At 36.3% G+C, this 19,725-nt stretch overlaps 1 protein-coding gene across 1 annotated transcript in view; it reads right to left on the bottom strand.

Annotated features, from left to right (window-relative positions):
* HDAC9 (histone deacetylase 9) overlaps window positions 1–19,725 on the bottom strand; it is a gene marked incomplete at its 3' end in the record, with an annotated part of 846,383 nt that overhangs the window by 36,287 nt on the left and 790,371 nt on the right. Inside the window, exon 25 of the mRNA XM_080665383.1 lies at window positions 6,962–7,046. Coding sequence (XP_080521509.1) covers window positions 6,962–7,046 — 85 coding nt within the window. The remainder of the gene's footprint in view (window positions 1–6,961; window positions 7,047–19,725) is intronic.

Here is a 19,725-nt window from a genome sequence, read left to right as displayed (position 1 = left end):
AGCACATGTTGCAATCTGGGGAAAGAGCCCTTTGAACTGTGTGCATAGCCCCATGAGGTCAAAATATTGGACAATTTCCCCACAACAAGAGATGTATACAAATTCCTTTCAGCTTAGAAACAATCTGGATGCTCTCCTGGATTGTCTGATGTAAATGCTCCTTCTCCCTGGGAAGGGGGTAGGTAGACAGCATTATAGTAAAGGGAGGAGATGGCTAAGAATGGCATTTCACATAAAAAGACAGTTGTCATCTTTAAAGCAAGTCTTATCTTACTTTCATTGCTCCCCCTCCCCCGCCCTTAATTGCCATCTAGATATCTTGGTCACCAAGAGAAGTGGATAGCACCTACTCTGATTAGCCACTCTAAAATGTCATCAGCAGTGTTTGTATTTTATTTTACTGGCTAGTTACCTCTCACTGGAAATAGAATAGAAATGAAATAAACAATATTTACATTTATTTGATCTTTTCTAGCATCAGTTGCTACTTCTAAGGATAGTTTCCAGAACAGCAGATATTATAATATTACAATAATGAGAGGCGAAGGATGAGGAAGAAAATGAGAAAAGGAAGGAAGTGGGGGAGAAGTAAGAGGAGAAAGAGAAAAAGAATTTCCACAAGAAGAAGGAGGAGGAAGTCATTCCCTCAATAACATAAATATAAAACATAAACTCCGCACAGTTCTGAAAAGGAGTAGGTATCATAACTACTTCCAATGTCCCAGAGAAAATGTGATCTTATTTTTATTTCTTTAGAATGCATGAAAGGGTATGCTCTGCACACTGTAGGTGCCTGAATCATGTGAATAACTCACTACCTTGTAGTCAATTACATTACCGTCACATGGTATATTCTCCTGCAATGAGAAAATCATATCCCTTTTCCTACTGGTTTCGGAAATTGGATAAATTCAGAGGACATAAATTCACCTCTCATTGCCCTAAATAATACTGTATGTATGTGTTTAAAGAAACGAGAAGCAATTAGCATAATGATAAATTTCACATACAAGTGACATCAAGGTTATTCCTCAATTTATGCAGAACAAGTCTGTCATGAACGTACAATGACATTGTAAATACTGTCCCTTCCCCATTCTGGCCTGGGTCACTATTTCGTTATGGTTAGCATAAACAGGAATTCTAAGAAGACCCAATCCACTAAACAAGGGAAGAATCCCTAGAATGGGAAAAAGATAAAAGTGGAATGAAGGGGGGATATCCCTACTGTTCTTTCATAATTCTGTTTCTCATTTGCCATTTTGTTGCCACAGTAGCACCACCTTAGAAATGCAATATGGTAATGTGCCACGTCATTCCTATTGTAAGTCCTCAGGAAAGGTAAGTGGCTTGCTCATTGTCATAGGGTTGATGAGTGGAGGAGAGGATTATACTAGAATTCATATAATTTTAAAATCCTCTACACTTGTGCTTTTCAACTTATCAGCTGCAAACCACTGGAGGGTTGCAGTAAAACCTCAAAAGAATCCTCATATCCTATGTACATATATTTTCTTGATCCACAAATCAGAGGATACTGTGATTATCACTATTCTCACACAGAAGTCTACAAAAATTGGTGCACACTTAAAAGGAGTATTCTTCTTACTAAAAATTTAAATAGATAAAGGGAAACCAGGGCTCTGTCCTTGTGGTTTTCGTATTCTGGGGGTTCACAGATCAGTATCAGTATCATTCCTTATATGTTTATAGGACTTAAAATTATAGTATTGCAAACTAAGTTAGTTTAGTCTTATAGAAAACTTACTTCATGGTTCTTCCCCTCCAAAATTCGTGAACATGTTATCATGGGCCAACACTGGTGTGAAAAATGGCGTTTGGGAACCCTACTTCTCACCGTGTCATGTCAAAAAAGGAAGAGTTGAATGAATCCTGGATATTGTTAGGATGGCTTTCAGGAGCGGAAACATATTCATCGGGGTCCTTTATCCTACTCTAGGCTGACTCCTCCATGGCACCACTGTTAGTGGTGACAGCCATAACCCCAACTACTAGATTCAGCTTGGACAACTGCCACCTCCACGCTTAGCCATGGAAATAGTACCTCACAAATAATTCATGTTCTTCCTAACTCAGAAACTTTGTGAAGAAAAGAGAAGAAATGGGCTCCCATGAGTTTTGCCTGCTCTTTTAAATCTCCCATTCTGCATGGGCTAGCCCAGGAGTATAATGACCTTAGGTTGGTTAAAATATTAGTCTGGTCTTTAGGGAAAAATGTGGCAAATATTGACAGACTGACTGATTCATTAATTCATTTTGCAGAGCACCTACTATGTGCCAGGCACTGTACAAAGGATATGACAATTAAAAACAAAGAGTCTTGAAACTAGTACAAAATAATAGTGAGTGTGAACTTTTTTTCAAAAATGTTTTTTAAAGATTAAAAACAATAAACAAAGAATCTCTGCCATGGAAACACACAGGAACTGTACCTAATCTAGAATAGAGATGAAGGCGGATTGAGAGAGGGCTTCCCCAAAGGGATAAAATCTGAGTTAAATCTTGAAATTGGAATAAGGCGGAAGACTTCGTCATCTCAACCATGGTTGTCCTTGCATACACCTACCATCTTGAGATGGAACCAGACACTGACCTGTCAGACGGGGTCTCTGCCTGTCAGGGGAAATGTTTGCCTTGTTGTTTGTGCTTTGTAAGACCTTTTCTTCTCAGCAAACTGAGTAACATAAACAAGGACAGGACAACAGTGATAATCCTGCTGTAAAATACTCACATACATGTGGCCAGGCAAAGGGCCAATGCTAATCACGGCCTCCAGCACCTGCATACCCTCAGCTGGGGGGCTCAGTCCTCAAAGAGAAGTCCGCACACAGCCTGTCAGCACCTTGCTGTCTGCCTTGGGACAAGGCTATCTAGGAACTTGCCTGAATGTTTCCCACATGCTACAAGGCTGGCTTCTTAACACCTACATAGTTTCCTGATACTGTAGTCCAGAACTGTAGCACAAAAGAATCCTTCAGAACCTAGGCTAGGAGACAGGCTGAAATTCAAACGCCTCCTAAAGTTAAAAGGAGGCACCTGTGTGACGCTCGAGACATATGTGAAGAGGAGGGTCTCCTTGTTCAACAAAGGCTAGCTTGAAGGCTGCCTCCATAATCCGGCAACCTGGACAGTCCAGTCCCCAAAGGCCCCACACTCAGAAGGGCCCTATGCGTGGTTCAATGCTCTGCTGTTACTTTCATGAAATTATTAATTTTTTTTTTTAACAAAGAAGCATTAACACATTTTCATTTTGCATTGGGAACCACAAATTATATAGCTAGTCCCGACTACCTTTCCCACCAAAGGGAGAAGTGGGAGCCTGATCAAGCTCCCAGAGTCCTACTGGAATATTTGAAGTGAAAGAGTGGGTTATAAAATAGAGAAAAATAAAAGCAAGAGTGGGCTATAAAGTAGAGAAAAATAAAAGTGCAACTTTAGATTTTGTAAAGAAATCCAGCATTGTTTACTCACGCAGGAGCCCACAGTTTTAATTTCCCAAGCCATTATTTCATTTCCAACTCTGAAACACCCATTGTATTTTATTTCTCTGTGGACTTTACACAGCCCTGTTCTTTTGCTTTACTCTGGAAGAGCAGCCCAAAGAAACACAATTCCACAAACCCACATAAAAATGTATCCCACCATGGTCAAAGCCACAGCACCAAAGCACTTTCTCTGTACTGACTTTCACCCCGTGTCCTAAATGGCAAGAGGGGCTGGTATATTGTGCTTGTCTTTCACGTTAAACCTCAACCTACCATTCAGTTCCTTCTCTTTGTGGTGATGGCACTATCAGTCTTTTATGGAAATATTTTTTTTGCGTCATGAGCACCTTGATTTTCATCAGAATTGGCTACATGATTGATGGGGCCCCAGTGCAAAATGAATATGTGTGCCTCTATTCAAAACTTAATAAGACATTCAAGGCAGCAACAATGATAGCATTAGCCCATGCATAGAACCCTTGTAGGTGTGGGGCTTATGTGATTGCACAGGTTGACCATCTCTGATTCTCACTGGCCAGAATTGGGTCATATACCCAATCTTAACCAATTACTGTTTAAGTTTTTGTTTATTCTGACCGGTCACTGTTAATCAATGACTAGTTTAGCCTTACACTAAGGACAGCTTCCCTGGAGCTGGGCATAAGTTCATCTTCCTCTGAGTTGCATGGTACCTGGAGTCTTCTTTTGGGTAAAAGTGAGGAAGATAAGGTTGTTAAGTAGCCAACAACTGTACCTATTTATACCATATATCCATGACTCAGAAGGAAGAGTTCTTCAAAAGCTCCCTTTGAAACAAGTTTTATTTCCTGAGAGCCTTGAAGACTTATTCAAATCCTTCCTACTAAAACCAGCCTACACTCAATTTCCAGGCTCCCATGCACTTCAAACCTCCTCCCTGCTGCCAACCCATCCTGTAGGTACGCACAGGGGTGAGAAGATATGATTCCTGCCCTCCCAATGATCACCATCAAATTAAGGAACCACAACTAACAGACTGCAAAATATCCAAAAGCTCAGATAATAGAAAAATTTATAATAAAAAAAAACACTAATTGAAATTCACCATTAGGGCTGAGAGTTTATGGAAGTATAAATTAACAAGCGCTGGGTTGAATCCTCAACCAGAGTTTTGGAGGAAATGGGTTTTTAAATGGGGGAAGTGGTCAGTGTTGGGTGGTATGACCTTTTAGAGCAGGAGACAGAGTCAGACTCTACAGTGGCAGAATTCTCATATAGCAACTTTTCATAGTAGATTGAATTATTTTCAAGAGTCGAACAGGTTTATTTGGCTAGTGCAGGCTGCTCATGACACTTGAAAATGTCAGTGGTGAAAGGGAAAAATTCACTCAGCAGAAAGTCATTACTAGGAAATTATATCCAATACAAAAGGCAACAGAACAGTTTCTAAAGATGCAGATGATTCATTATGATTTTTCACACCTATCAAAAATAGAGTCCTTGGCTTCTGTTATTCCTTTCAAAACATTCACTCTTTCTTCTTCTGAACAAAATTCCTTTCAGTCTTTAAGATCAAGCTCAGGCTCGATCACTGCCAAGAAGTCTTCCTTGAACCTTCCTTGAACCTTCCTTGAACCCCCCTCATCTGTGGTGCCTCTCTTCCCAGCTGGAAGGGGCTTAGGAAAGGGACTGCTCCTCCTCTGTGATCTCAGTGCACCCAGCGATCCTGCAGGAGAAGGATCTATGGCTGTGTCCCTCACTCACTGGGCCGGGAACTCCCTGGTGCCAGAAACTTTATCTTTTTCCTTTTCATTACCCCTCTGGCCTTGATAACTGATCAACTTATCATGTATCAGCATGTAATAAGTACTCAAGAATGCTTATTGAAAGTGATATGGTTAGACTATACAGAGGAACAATAACTTTTAATAATCTGTGTGTATAATAGCAAAAGAATTATCAGAATAAATGAGAATAAAATGCATAAAAACTACATGTTGCCTGGCTAGTGTGGCTCAGTGGTTGAGCATTGACCTATGAACCAGGAGGTCACGGTTTGATTCCCAGTCAGGGCACATGCCCAGGTTAGGGGCTCGATTCCCAGTAGGGGGCCTGCAAGAGGCAGCTAATAAATTATTCTCTCTCATTACTGATGTTCTATCTCTCTCTCCTTCTCCCTTCCTCTCTGAAATCAATAAAACTATATTTAAAAACAAACAAACAATGCAAAAGCTAGATGTTTTTGTACTATTTGATTGATGACCTAAAGGAGACATTAGATTGAGTGTGGATGAGTGTGAGAAGACTATCACTTCAAGATTCCTTTCCTTGATAACTGGACTAACATATAATAGAGCCTCTAACTCTACCCTGGGTGGTAATGACACAAATCAGTATAATTTGTATTCAAGCTTATGAAACCTTTTCCAGCCTTTCCTTCTTCATCTGTGTCAGTTCCTTTATCTGAGCCTTATCTCAGAGGCTTGGTTCCTAGCATTTGAATGTTTATTAGTCTGTACTCTGAAAATCTTTGAAATTCAGAGTTTATTCCAGTTATGATATAAAGTCAATATTTACTGGGTACTTCTGGTCCTCAATCCAGGCATGAGTGAAATTAAGTAAGGTGGGAAATTACTTTCAGTTTCTGTATGGCATGATTTGTAAATAGTCATATGTATGGATACTATAGAATCCCAATCACACTCACATCTCCAAATTACTACTGAGCAAGCAAAGGCAAGGACTCGGAGAGTTGGCTGGAATGTGGCTTTTCCAGTGGTGGTTAATAAATGCTTCTACAGGAGAGTAGCCAAGCTGAGGGTTTTCCTGATCCTCCTTCACATTTAACTTTGCCCTTTGGTTTTCATCTTCATACTAACTTTTGTGTTGATATCAATGCGTGTGTATGTGCGCATGTGCACACTCATGCATGTTATCATCTAAAAAGTGTAACTCTTAAAAAGTAACAGCAGTAAAGGGAACTGGTAGTAATAAAATCTCTTACTTTCCCTGCCTTGTTTAGTTGGATTTTCTAATAGTGAGGCTTTCTCATTAACTTCTCCCCTCTTGCCAAACTTAAACCAGTAAATGATTGCTGAATTCCAATATTATTAGGAAATAACTTACTTAGTTAAGACTGGGCAATATGACTACAGTTTTTATACTATTTTGAATGTTCTGGTGAATGCTTAGTGCTAACAATAGAAAAATCCAAGTACTTTGAAATATGAGAAAAAGGAAAGATTCTAAATCTAGAGTCTCTGAGTTACGTATCACTGTAAGATAAGATTGCCATATAAAGAGCAAGGCAGTAACACACTTAGGTATGCATGCATAACATGTGCAAATTATAATAACTCTAAATATGTTTCTCCTATGTGAGAAACTCAATGTGCTGTTCATATGCTCAAATTCGCAACATATGTTTAATGGGTTATATCCGATTACAAATTAAAAAAAAAACTTTTAAGACATACTTTGAATTTCAATGATCTTCTGTAAAGAAGTAACAGCATTCATATTCGGAGTTTGGTGGAGAGTGTCTTCGGCAAGCGGGTCCAGCTGCAAGAACAGTAGGCGATAATATGAGCAGGATATTATGACTACAGTAGGTCTGACAGAAGCAAAGCGATTGAAACAACTTAAAAAAACCTTGCTCCAAGAACTAGTTAACATTTTGCTGATTTCACTTCTAAGAGTGTAGCCAGTTTTATTTTCTCTTTTGCAGCCATGTAATTGAATTCCAAACGGCTTTTCTATTGGTCACCAGACTAATCTATGAAGTCCCTGAAGCAGGTGCATGTCTGTGTATTATTCATTAAAATTCTGAGTTATTTGTGTAATTTTTGTAGGTTCCTCACAAGCCAAATTCCAACACGTCTATCTATGCAGCTGGGCCCGGCAAAGGAAACCTCAAGGAAGTCGCAGTAGGCAGAAAGTGGGCAGTCTATTATCCATCGTTTTGCAGAGTTTTTATATCTAATCACCTTATACTTTTTTGAACACTTCACAGTAGAAAACCATGAGACACAGCTGCTCTTATTCAATTGCTAGTGAACAAGTGGTAAATGTTCAAATAAAACCAAAGGTCAAATAACTGTACACTCAAACGCCCACCATATTCATAACTGTGCAGATGTCTATGTGGACAAATTCCTGTCTTGCAAATCTATCACAATCTTCTGGAATTACACTGATTTTTCACGGAGAAGCTCAAAAAACATTGCTTTGCAAGAAATGAAGAGGAGCTTTGAATAATTTATGGAGTGTTTTGGCAGAACGAATTCTGATGATGCACCCTTGGGAATACCTTGGTGATGTAGCCTGGTGTGTAGTGGCAGAAACTGCATAGCCAGGGCGCTTGCAACCAGGATAGCTGTCAGCTACTGTGACCCAGAAAGCCAGGAAAGTCATAGTACCAGGGGATCAACAAAAAAGGAGTTTTCTTAGACAATCTAAAGTTAGTAGTCTCAAATACCAAGGAAGGGTCAAACAATCAAATGGCACGAACGGGAACCATTGTCACCAGACGTTGTGCGGAAGCTTGAACTCATCTATGTCTCTTGATATGTAGGAAAAAGGAAAAGCCTCGGGACTCCAAGTTTCCATGGCATCTGTGAGCGGATCCTCCCCCCAGGGTCCTTCTGAATTGATTATTCTATACTTCAATCATGGAATCTAAGACAATAGCACCTTTCTTCCAGATGCCACAGGATAGCAGACTAGCTCAGGGATATTTATACATGGGTAAATTCACTAAATAGAACTTTCAGAGTGTTTTTCTTAGCTGACAAAGAAAAACCTTTACAACATCAAAAGGTTTATTTGCAATACAGTTTGGCAAGAGGAAAAGAAAACAAGACAGTGTTCAGTGAAAGGTTCTGCAATCTTAAACCCTTAAAACATGTTAACATCATTTTGTAAAAATCTGGTTTTTCAGATTGTGTCTTCAAGAACATGTTATCCTACTTAAAACCTCTTAATTCAGAAAAACTACTCGGAAAACTCTTACTCGAGAATCAGACAGGGTTGAGCTACCTTCCTCATAAATTATCTTTCCTTTCACTTCTGTCTCAGATCTTTGCGACTATTTTTAATAGAAATTAGGTAGGTTTCCTTAATGAATTGTTTTGAAACATCACTCTACATTCAAATGTTGAAGAACTAAATCACAAGGTGCTATCAGCCTACTGAGTTCTTCCAAAACCTTTCCTGTGATTTTGGGGTAAAAAGGCTGACAGATTGAAAGATGCTGGCTGCTAGAAAGAAAGCCACAGACAGATCATTAATGTAAAAACCTCACTTATGGGACTCTCCTGCATTAAAATCTATAAGTTTTGGGGCATGTAGAAAGTAAACGTGATTCAGGGAGTTGAGAGTAAAAATACAAACAACTCTAAACCCCCAATTCAGAATCGTCAGATTCGATAAAGTTGTTTCTACTTATAAAAGCAACCTAGAGAATTAAGGCAATTAAATTGATAATTTAAGCCTCCCAAACCATTGCCCAGTGTGTTTTCAGTGAATGTCATTTAGGGGATTTAACCTTCAGTAAATTGCCCCAATTTGTTTCATTTTGAAGGTATATAACACAGAGCTGAATTCAGAAAATACTCAATGTAGGTTCTTTATTTTCTCTTGGGGAGTTCTGTGGAGAAGGCAATGGGTAGTACTCTCAGTTGGCAAGAAGGCAAGCAGAATTTAGAGTCTGTTTTCTTAAATTAAAACCTTGCATAGAAGGACCACAAAATCGAGTTGTCTTTTCTAGAGTTTGTTGATTTAATCATTCATAATTATAAGCACTAAAAACATTTGATTGGAGCATCTATTTAATACATATTTATGCATATTGGTCATTATTAGTAATATAATAACTGTAATAAAATGATATTAAATAAATAATCTTTTTTATAAATTTGGAGCAAAAATAAGAATATCCAGTAAAGCTGGGTGTGTATTTAGTTTGGCCAGTAAGATAAAGCAAAAAATTTGGCTACTAAGCCTAATCAATGTCAGTAAGAGTTTGTTGAGCAATTTCATCATGTAATAATAATTATCATGGAGTTATAAGAAACATTAAATAATTTTAACATAACTTCTTGTCACATAAAGTGCTTATTCAGCTTTATTGTGTCTAAAGCTTAATTACAACCATTAGTTACGGTGATTCTTTATACAAAATTTCAGGCAGCGTCAGGGAAGTTTCTTTTTCTACATCTTTTACAAAAATTTGCAATAATGTATTCATAAAATTCGGATGTTTGTTAAGTTGTACATATCATGTAATTTCTACGTATTACAGCTGTTTTAAAATACCATAAAATGTGGCCCTCATCATGCTTTGAATAAGTAATTTTCGGATTCTTTGTATCATCAAAGTCATTTTAGCCTTGGCCAGGTTGCTCAGGTGGTTGGAGCATCGTCCCATATACCACAAATTTGTGGGTTGGATTCATGGTCGGGGCACATTACCTCAGTTGCAGGTTTGATCCCCTGTTGGAGCAGGTACAGAAGGCAACCGATTGATTAATGTTTCTCTCTTACATTGATGTTTCTCTCTCTCTCCCTCCCTCCCTTTCTCTCTCTCTCTCAAATCAGTAAAAAAAATATATCCTCAATGAGGATTTTTTAAAAAATAACTTTAGTTGGCTAAGATGCATTTAGGGAAATAAGTAGTGAATGCCCTTAAAGAAGCTCTTGAATAAGAGTTTTAAAATTCAATCTGTACTTCTAAGACTTGAAAATCAACTCTAATTCATGTCTCAGAACAAAACAAAAAGATGCTAAACAGAGATCTTATAAATATGAGAATAGATGTACTAGTATACATCAACCAAACAAAGGATCTACTAATTACCCATGTTAGCTTTTACACTGTGTTTCCCAAATAGGCCAAGTAAATATACATTTATTTATATTCCATTCCCTCTGGTTTATGTTTTTTCCATCCTTCCCTGAATTGGTGATACCTTACTGCAGCATTGCCTGCTCTGTGAAATCTTTCCTTAAAATCTTTGATGGGGCAAACTGCTTTTACCCATGTCTCAAATATTCTTGTTTACTCTACTAAACACATTATATTACAGTCAGCCATGTCTGCCATTCTCTACTTCTTTGTGAGCCATTTAAAGGCAAATAGAGAGCCTGGTATATAATAGGCATTTTTTAAAAATGTAGAATGAATGAAGGAAGAATTAACTGAAAGAAAACATGGGAGATATAGCCTTTATTATGCACTCTGTAGCTTACAGACCTAAATGAAATAGATTCTTCCACCTGGTTGCCTGCTTTAATCAAGGCATGGTTTTAGGGTGAAAAACTAGGAAGAACAACAGTGATAATTCATTTTTAAATCAATATCATTGATTTTTAATTAATGTTTTAATGATTATTTTAGTTTTAATTGATTTTAAATTGACCCTCAATTGCATTAAACTTATTAATTCTAATGCATCTACACTAATAAAAGAGAAACATGCAAATTGACCATCACTCCGCTATGCCCACCAGCCAATCAGGAGGGAATATGCAAATTAGAAGGACAAAGATGGACCCAGCTGCTCCAGGCAAGGAGTGGCCGGGCAGGGCAGGACACCTGCTATGAGAGGGAGGGCAGTGGGCGAAGGGATCTACAGGAGCAGCACTCCAGCTGCAGCAAAGATGAAGACTGCAGACTCTGGAGTCTGCAGCGAAGACGAAAATGGCAGGCTCTGGCCGGAGCGAAGGCCTGGGCCCCGAGTGCTGGAGGAAAACCGGTGCTGGGAGCCAAGGGAAGGAAGGCCTATTGCACGAATCTCTTTGTGCAACGGGCCTCTAGTATACAAATAATTTTGTATAGATTTTCTACATACATGATTATATAATCTATGAATAATAAGAGGTTTATTTAATTCCTTTCCAATCTTTATGTTTTTAATTTATTTTTCTTACCCTATTGCACTGTTAGGACCACCAGTGTAGTGGTGAAAAGAAGCAGTAAGAGTGAGCATTTTTGTATTGTTTTTTATTTCAAAGAAAAATCCCCATTTTTCACCTTTAAATCTGATGCACACTATAGATTTGTAGATAAGCTTTATCAAGTTAATAAAACTTCCTATTATTCCTACTTTTCCAAAAATAGTTCATCATTCTATCAACTGATGTTTAAACATCTATTGAAATGATTATATTTCTTTTTGATTCTCTTAATGTGGTGAATTACAATGATGTAATTCACAATGTTAATATGTTACATACTGGTCTAAACCCAATTTTGTTATGGGCTTTTAAGATATTGATGAACTACTAATACTACTTTATTTAGGGCTTTAAATACTATGCTTATGATATAGATTTTCCTGTAATACACCTTTCTTATAATTTTTTTTTAGTTTTGGATATCAGTATTATGCTGGTCAATCACATCATTGTACATAATGGCCCCAAACTGGAAAAATTCCCCATAACTGTCAAAAGTATAATAGGTATAAATTGTGACATTTTTCTAGAAATTCTTTTTATGAAGTGGAATGCTACATTAATAATGAAAATGAATGAACTATATAGCTAGCTACAACAACATGGGCGAATCTCACAAACATAATGTTGGGCCAAAGAAGTCAGATGCAAAGGGATATACATTTTGTGGTTTATTGTATATAAAGTTCTAGAACAAGTAAATTAAAATCTTTAGTTAGAAATCAGAAAATTGATTACTTTCAGAAATGAGAAATGGAGTACTGATAAAGAAAGGGAATGGGGGGTCTATTGAGGTGAAGATATTATTCTACTTCTCGACCTAATTGATGGGTGTATATGAGCTCTATCTATGACATTTCATTGGAGTGTACATTTATGTCATACATTTTTCCATATGAAAATTACATTTTATAACTAAAAATAATTTTAAGAGAGACGATATTTTCTGACATAGGGAATAGGGAAACTAAGTCTGGGTTTTGGGTCCATGCTATTTCCACTATTTTATGGTGCCTCTAAGAACAAAGTGAGATTACAACTTTTGCAGCAAGAACCACTATAGTATATTCTAATATACAGGGAACAAATTCACTTACAAAGGGAATTGAAAGTCCCCCTACAACATGCAAAGCAACTCAGAAAAAAAATCAGAAAATTTTAGTTGTCCGGATCAAAGATATTGTGGAACTTTGGAAGAATATGATGGCCAAGACCAAGAGGATAAGGGAAACAGATTGCAATATAGACCTGACCCTCCATGTTAATGAACTACTATAAATTCCCTAGTGAGGAGGGTTTGGTGTTAAAACTCAACTTCCATTTAAATAATTGTCTTAGAGAGGTCTGCAATTAATTGTATATGTTTAATTTGATTGCTTAAGTAGATCTGGTTATAATTTTATCCATATTGTGATTCATGAGTCATTCTCAAAATAACCCCTTTTTGCTCATTTGAAGTCACTAAAATCCTTGAACAAACAGATTGCGGGGAAAGAGTAAATCAGGGTGAATTGTATTGGTAATAAAGTTGCTATACTGACAGACTACTGAGATTATTCATATTGAGTCTGTCTGCAGCCTATGTACATGTGGATGATGAAGGGTTACAGCACATTGCAATAAAGAAACATATCTAGCCAAGAGGAGTGACATAAATCTAACAAGTCTTATGAGAGTACCAAGAAGACCAAGAAGCAAAGTGTAGAGTGATGGCCATTCAGCTCACATTGGATACTGAATGAATTCCTTGAATAAAATAAGTGAGGCAAGTGGGCTAGACTCTGAGATTACTACTATGGTTATTTTCTATTAGTTGAGTTTTATCCAAAACTACCACACCTTGGAGAACTATAAGTTACACAATATATCAGTCATTAAATGACGAAGGAAGACCGTGAGGAAGTGCCTCCATTCCAAATAGTATCCCACAGTTTCCATGGCACTTAACTATGGAAAGTTTGGACGAAATGGGATACTTAAATACCAATGGCAATAATTAGCTAAATAATAAAAATTGAATTTAAAGGTAAAAAAGAAGTAGGCATAATGGTCTATTGGAAAGAAAATAATAAATGCAATTAGTTGGGTAATTCAGACTATCAATATTATTGTTTAAGCACTGAGGTAAGAGTGTAGGTATGCAATATAATGAGAAAATATTTTAACCCACATAGTTGAGTTAGGGAAATACTATATATATATAGAAAGGTGTACGTTAAATAGAAGTTTCAATAACATTGAAAGGAAATTTGCTCAGTGCTATATGTATAGTTTCCTAACATAATGTCCATAGTTTCGACATCAATTGTTATAAGGAAGGCTAGTTCATTTTATATGCCAAAATCTTGCTTCCTTGTCCCTATTTTTACAAGTTTAAATTTGATACCCAAACTTGGTTAAGTCCTCGTGTTTCATTTTCTTTGATCCTTGGTTTTCTTGTCCTCATTTGCTTTTTTAATTTTCTGTTTTTTAATCTACTAATTTGCATGTTTTAAAACTGTTTTTCCTTAATTTTTTGTTTAGTAAAAAGATTTGTACTATATACTCTTTTCCAAATGTTGATTTTTGTGCTAAGATGAGCTGTTTCACATCATGTAGCAGTGATGTGCTGGTAAATGTTTAACAGCTGGCTATTTAAAAAATAGCTGTAATTTGTAGCATTTGCTGATTTCTGTGGTGTAAATATTCCCACCATGACCTATTTCAGGCTACAATGCGATGTCACTGAACTCAAATTTGAGTAGCTAATACACAGAATTTGAGTAATGATACACAGAATTAGCTCTCACAAGCTATTAAGAGCCAGGTCCAGCATATCACTGATAGGGTATAATTTTGTTCACTGATAATCTGGGGCAAACTATTCCTAATGATTATTTCCATAATACATTTTTGTTTTCTCCTATGAGATTCTGCCATCTCCCAAATCATACATTATTTGGTTATTATAGTACCCCGAAGCATGGGAGTCATTTGTTCAACGCTTCTATATTTTCCACAGAAATTCTAATTCCTTATGAAATTCAATTGCACTTATCCAGCCTCATTGTTTACTTTTATTACACTTACAGCAGCCTTTCTTCTGCCAAAAACAAAACAAGCAAATCCAAAAAGGAGCCATCCGCTATTTCAAGAAGTCTTAATTTATGCCTTTCCATTACAACAGATATATCCTTCCCTTGTAGATTAGCTTGTCAAAATCTCATTTTTATTCAAGACCAAAGTTAAATGTTACTTTCTCTATTAAAATATTCCTCTGTCCAAATATAGCTAAAAAACAAAGGGCCATACATTTCCAAAGTACTTTGTTAATATTTCTTTTATTTTTACTTGTATTAGAACTTGAGCACAAAATAGATGCCCAATAAAAGACTACTGAATGAATGTACAGATAAGTGAATGTCATAACATGTTTGCTCCATCAGTGAAAAGAAATGTTTCCTTGCTTTTGTTGGTAACCAGAACTCTATGAAGGGTCCAGGTTTCCAGCCACATTCCTGTTAACACCTTCTGAAAAGCCTAAAGACAAACTGTAATAATGGAATTGTAATTATCCAGGTAACTTCTACTTCATTTAGCATTTGCTAAAACACTTAAACAAACAAACAAACAAAAACTAGTTACTTTGGCTCTGCTTCTCATAAGCCTTGTAGAATATAAGAAAATGCAACATCGTAGGCCATTTCTGCAACGGAAAGTATCTTCAAATAATACTTTCAAAATATTTTTATTCTCTTTAAAGTATTTATGCATTCTCTTCTGAGTGCGGATAGGTTTCAAATTTTAAGAGAAGATCATGGAATGATCTTCATGTGTGATTTTGGTTTATCACACATTTCCCTGTATTAAGTTCCCCTTCCTCTACTCATGAACTACAAGCTCCAAAATAGGAGCTTGTAAGCTTTCCCAGATTCACACCAATTCCCCAATGGAGCCAGCCATATATAATCTAAAGGATGAAAAAGATGGCAACACTACTTCCCCATTCAAACTCTAATGAAAACAAACCCCCGATGAGCAACTTGGACAACAACATCTTAAGAGTTCACCTCGAGGGTGGTTGTCAAAACTTACTAGAGTCAATTCCACGGACTTTTTCAGCAGCTTTAGAGCAAAAAGTCATCTTGGAAAGATTATCAACATACACAATCACTAAGTTTAGCCACTGTTGCTGAAATCCAGGTCAAATGAAAGCAGCTGAGCCTACTCAACAGGAGACAGCAGTTATTAAAAAGAAAAGGGAGAGGAGATAGAGAGGGGTGAGGGGAGACAGAGGAAGAGGGAAGGAAGGAAAGAAGGGAGGGAGGGAGGGAGGAAGGAAAAGACCTAGAAGCCAACCTTATAAAGAATTGGGGAGATCAAGAGAAAATATGCTACAGACTCAAATATGTGCTGAACCTTCAGTACTAGAGGCTTTGGACTCATCTCAACAGTTTCTCTCTATGGGAATTTGTATTTTTTCTCTAACAAGCTTAAAACTGTCATTTATTCTGTTTTGACAGGTGGTCTTTTATTTTTTTGATAGGAGGACTTTTTAATGGTTATGTTCTCAACTCACTACACACAGCTCTTACCTATAATATGTCTTCTCTTTTTACCCGCCTTAAGTTTTTCAATGTTTTTCCTTTCAAATTCCATAGGAATGCCAAATGCTTAAGCTTTTCTCACTTCTTGAAAAAGCTTTTTTTTTTTCCCCCCAGAGGAAGCAACCCAGGGTGTCACTAATTGGCTTTGCAGAACAGTAGGCAAATTTGGCCTAGAGCAACTGTGGTATTGTTTGCCAGCCAGCACAAATGCAGATTACCAAAATCAGTTTCTTTTGAGAACCCTACAGATTTTTCTGTAACTAATTCTGAAAAAGATGTGACTATTCACATTAGTATCTTTGAAGCCATACCAAGCTACCTAATGAGTCTTCTCATTTGTGTAGTCACTTCAATTTCTTGCAAACTCCAAGCTGGTATTTTTAAGTGCTTCATTGAAGAAATTCAAAAATATTCATCATACACTGATTGGACTGATAAATCTAAGTTCTGAACTTTGCCAAGAAAAAGGGAAAAAAATGACTTCAGGTATGTCTTCAAAATCAGTTGCCTCTTGGAATTTCCTGTACCATGCTCAAGTTAATTTTAATCCAACAATATATTATTTTGACTGACCTTGTGCATATTTCTTAAAAAGAATAGTTAAAAGATGTTTTGTTAACTAGATCACTTTCATGATTAAAAATATTTAAAAATATGAAATGCCTATTTTGGATGCAACACTCAGATAACTTAATTTTTTAAAAATAAAGTTTTTTTGATACCCATCTATGTATCTACACTGAGATGCAGAGCCAAGAGTTCCTGCTGATTTTACAATTCCTTTGGGTTATGTAATTCATATTATTCTGCTGATAATAAGCCATATGAAGCAGCATTTTGCTGTATTGACATGGCCTGGCCAAGAACAACAAGGAAAAGAAATAGCATTTAAAAACTGGCAAAATGTTTATGAATTCTAATCCTCTGCACATGAATAAATACATCTGACAAAGTGCAGAGTCCCTCAAAAAGGCCCTTCTTGACCTTCCTAATTTGAGTTCAATTGCATGTTCAGTGTTGAGAAGCCAAAGTAGGTTCTGCCAATGTTTTAAGCTCAAGCTTTTCTACATTTTGTTATTTGTGAAAGTGAAATCCCAGATAATAAGTTATAATTGCCCTATTAATCACTTGAAAAGGGAGTTTGAAGGAAAATTAGGATTTGAAATTGCATAATTGGTATCTGAAAGACAACCATTTTTATTTTTTTACCTAGAGCTTACCAAGTAAAACTACTGTAAAAACTACATGTATGTACTTTTTAAAAATGTAATATGCCTTATATATTACTTTTCCAAAGGAATGAAATTTAAAACTTCAATGTAGTCATGGCTGTTGGTCATGATGACCTTTGAACTAGAAAAAAGAAATACAGAAAACCAGGCCTTGGATTATAAATTATATTGTCAATGAAAGTGAGAATAACTCTTTGTTCCTTAAGTTGTTTCAAATATTACATTTTCATTTCCTTTTTTTCAAATGAATTATAATGTACAATACATATGTATTTTTCTTCCATTTTTCATTTTTAAAAATCCTTATTTCTCTTAAGTTTTGTTACTCTGTATATTGACAGACTTAACACAACAAAATTTACATCTCGAAGTTCAATATTCCAAATTCATCTGTTATTATTAAAGTACCTTGTTGGAAATCTATAGTCTTGTTTATATCCCTAAGAAATCTCAATAGGAAAAATAATACAGAACGACATAGATTCTTTAAACCTCTCTTTCTTTAGTGCATTATGAACAAACTTTTGATTGTGCTTAAGTAATTGAAGATAGCCAATAAAAAGGGGCAAGATGGTATTTAGGGTATTATAATAACTAAGTCAAATTTACTATAAGACTTGTAGATAATTAAAGTTGATTTAAACAGTCAATATTGCTAATAATCATTTCAATTATCACATACTGGAATTTTTAGCATCCATATACTCACATGGCCAATGATACTTTTATCCCTTCCTCTATCTCAAGCCTGGTCTTTCTAAAAATGTAGAGAAAAGGCATAGGTTTCAAACTTCAAATCAGGTGACATCTTTCTAATGTCATTAATTGTTTTATAAAAACAGTCTACTTGATGTGTAGGATTAGGTCTTATAATAAAATGACCGCAGAGATCCCAGTCAGAAGAGCATACACAAAAGGAAGATATAAAACACATCCAACTTGCTTTTTAGTAAACTGAGATAAATTAAGAACACCACACAACTGACTTGAATGTGTTCTGAAACAGCCATTTCTAAAAGAAAGAGACGACAGGAAAAATTATTCCATCCTCATTGGAAATATTCCCCTGAAAGAATAGAATGGAAAGAAGTGCAGAGATTACAAGAGCATTGTGCTCAAAGATAGCCAGTGAAATCCATAATTTCCTTTCACATAGTTGGAAAAATAGTTGGCTTTTGCAAGTGGGTAACATTTCCTTCTGGGCAGGTCAATCATCTGTGGAGCCATAATCCACAACCTACAGTTAAGATTTTCTGCACATCTGGCATAAGCCTTTTTAATGCAAATATTAAAACCAGTTGGCTTTCTTAAAATGTTTCTATATTTAAAGTCAAATAAGTAATTTGAGAATGTAAAATATATCATCTGGTAGGCAAACATTAACTGATAAGTAGAAGCAGCATTTCTTTTTTGCACCTCTTAACTGGCACCAAAAACACCCAATATTCTGTTTGACATTATTTGTTTATAGGAATTTTAGAAAGACTGTAATATTTAGAAAACCTTAGACAGCTTGAATTATGTGTGATCTGAAATAGCAGTTCACTAATAACAAAACAAATCATTAGGTAGTTACATCCTTTGGGTTATTGAGCTGTCTAAAATTATACACAGAGTAAATACTTGAATAGCAATCAAGTTTTCTCTCTCATATTTTCCTTCAAATTTAAAATGTACATATTCTCTTCAATAAATATGGCAAAATAATCATGTCAAAACTATAAGATAATGATGACAATAAAACATATATGTTCAGTGTGCAGAAAACAGTTTTCCCTTTATAAATAGTATTAGAGGCCCAGTGCATGAAATTCATGCACTCCGGGGGGTGGGGATGGTCCCTCAGCCCAGCCTGTACCCTCTCGTAGTCCGGGAGCCTTCTGGGAGTCCTTAGCACTGTTGCGGAGGCAGGAGAGGCTCCCGCCACTGCTGCTGCACTCACCAGCCATGAGCCCAGCTCAGGGCTTCTGGCTGAGTGGCACTCCCCTGTAGGGGCACACTGACCACCATGGGGCAGCTCCTGCATTGAGCATCTGCCCCCTGGTGGTCAGTGTGCATCATAGCGACCAGTAGTTCTGCCATTTGGTTGATGTGCATATTAGCTTTTCATTATATAGGATAGACCAAAGCATTAGCTACTGTTAAAAAACATTATGAATCATAGATTTTTAAAATGATTGTGTATATGTTTATTTCATTAAAATGTAGTATTTAAAGTTCATGAAAAAGTAAAATATATAAAACAGTCATAACATCTCTGTACATTCACTATAAAAATAAATGAATTAATAACATTAATGAATATATACAAACTGAAGTATTTGTGGAATTGCAATTAATTGGTCCAAAAGCTTGCCGTGATCTAGAAGTGAACCGCATGATAATTTGATGTGAAGTCTGCTGATTAGTCAGGAAAATATGTATGTGTTGTGAAAGAAAAAAATGACCTTTGGCAATATAGATTTA

Source organism: Plecotus auritus (assembly GCF_963455305.1).
Source record: "Plecotus auritus genome assembly, chromosome: 4".
NCBI classification, from domain to species: Eukaryota; Metazoa; Chordata; class Mammalia; order Chiroptera; family Vespertilionidae; genus Plecotus; species Plecotus auritus.
Note: the sequence above shows the minus strand (reverse complement) of the source record. Positions and strands in the feature narration are given on the sequence as shown.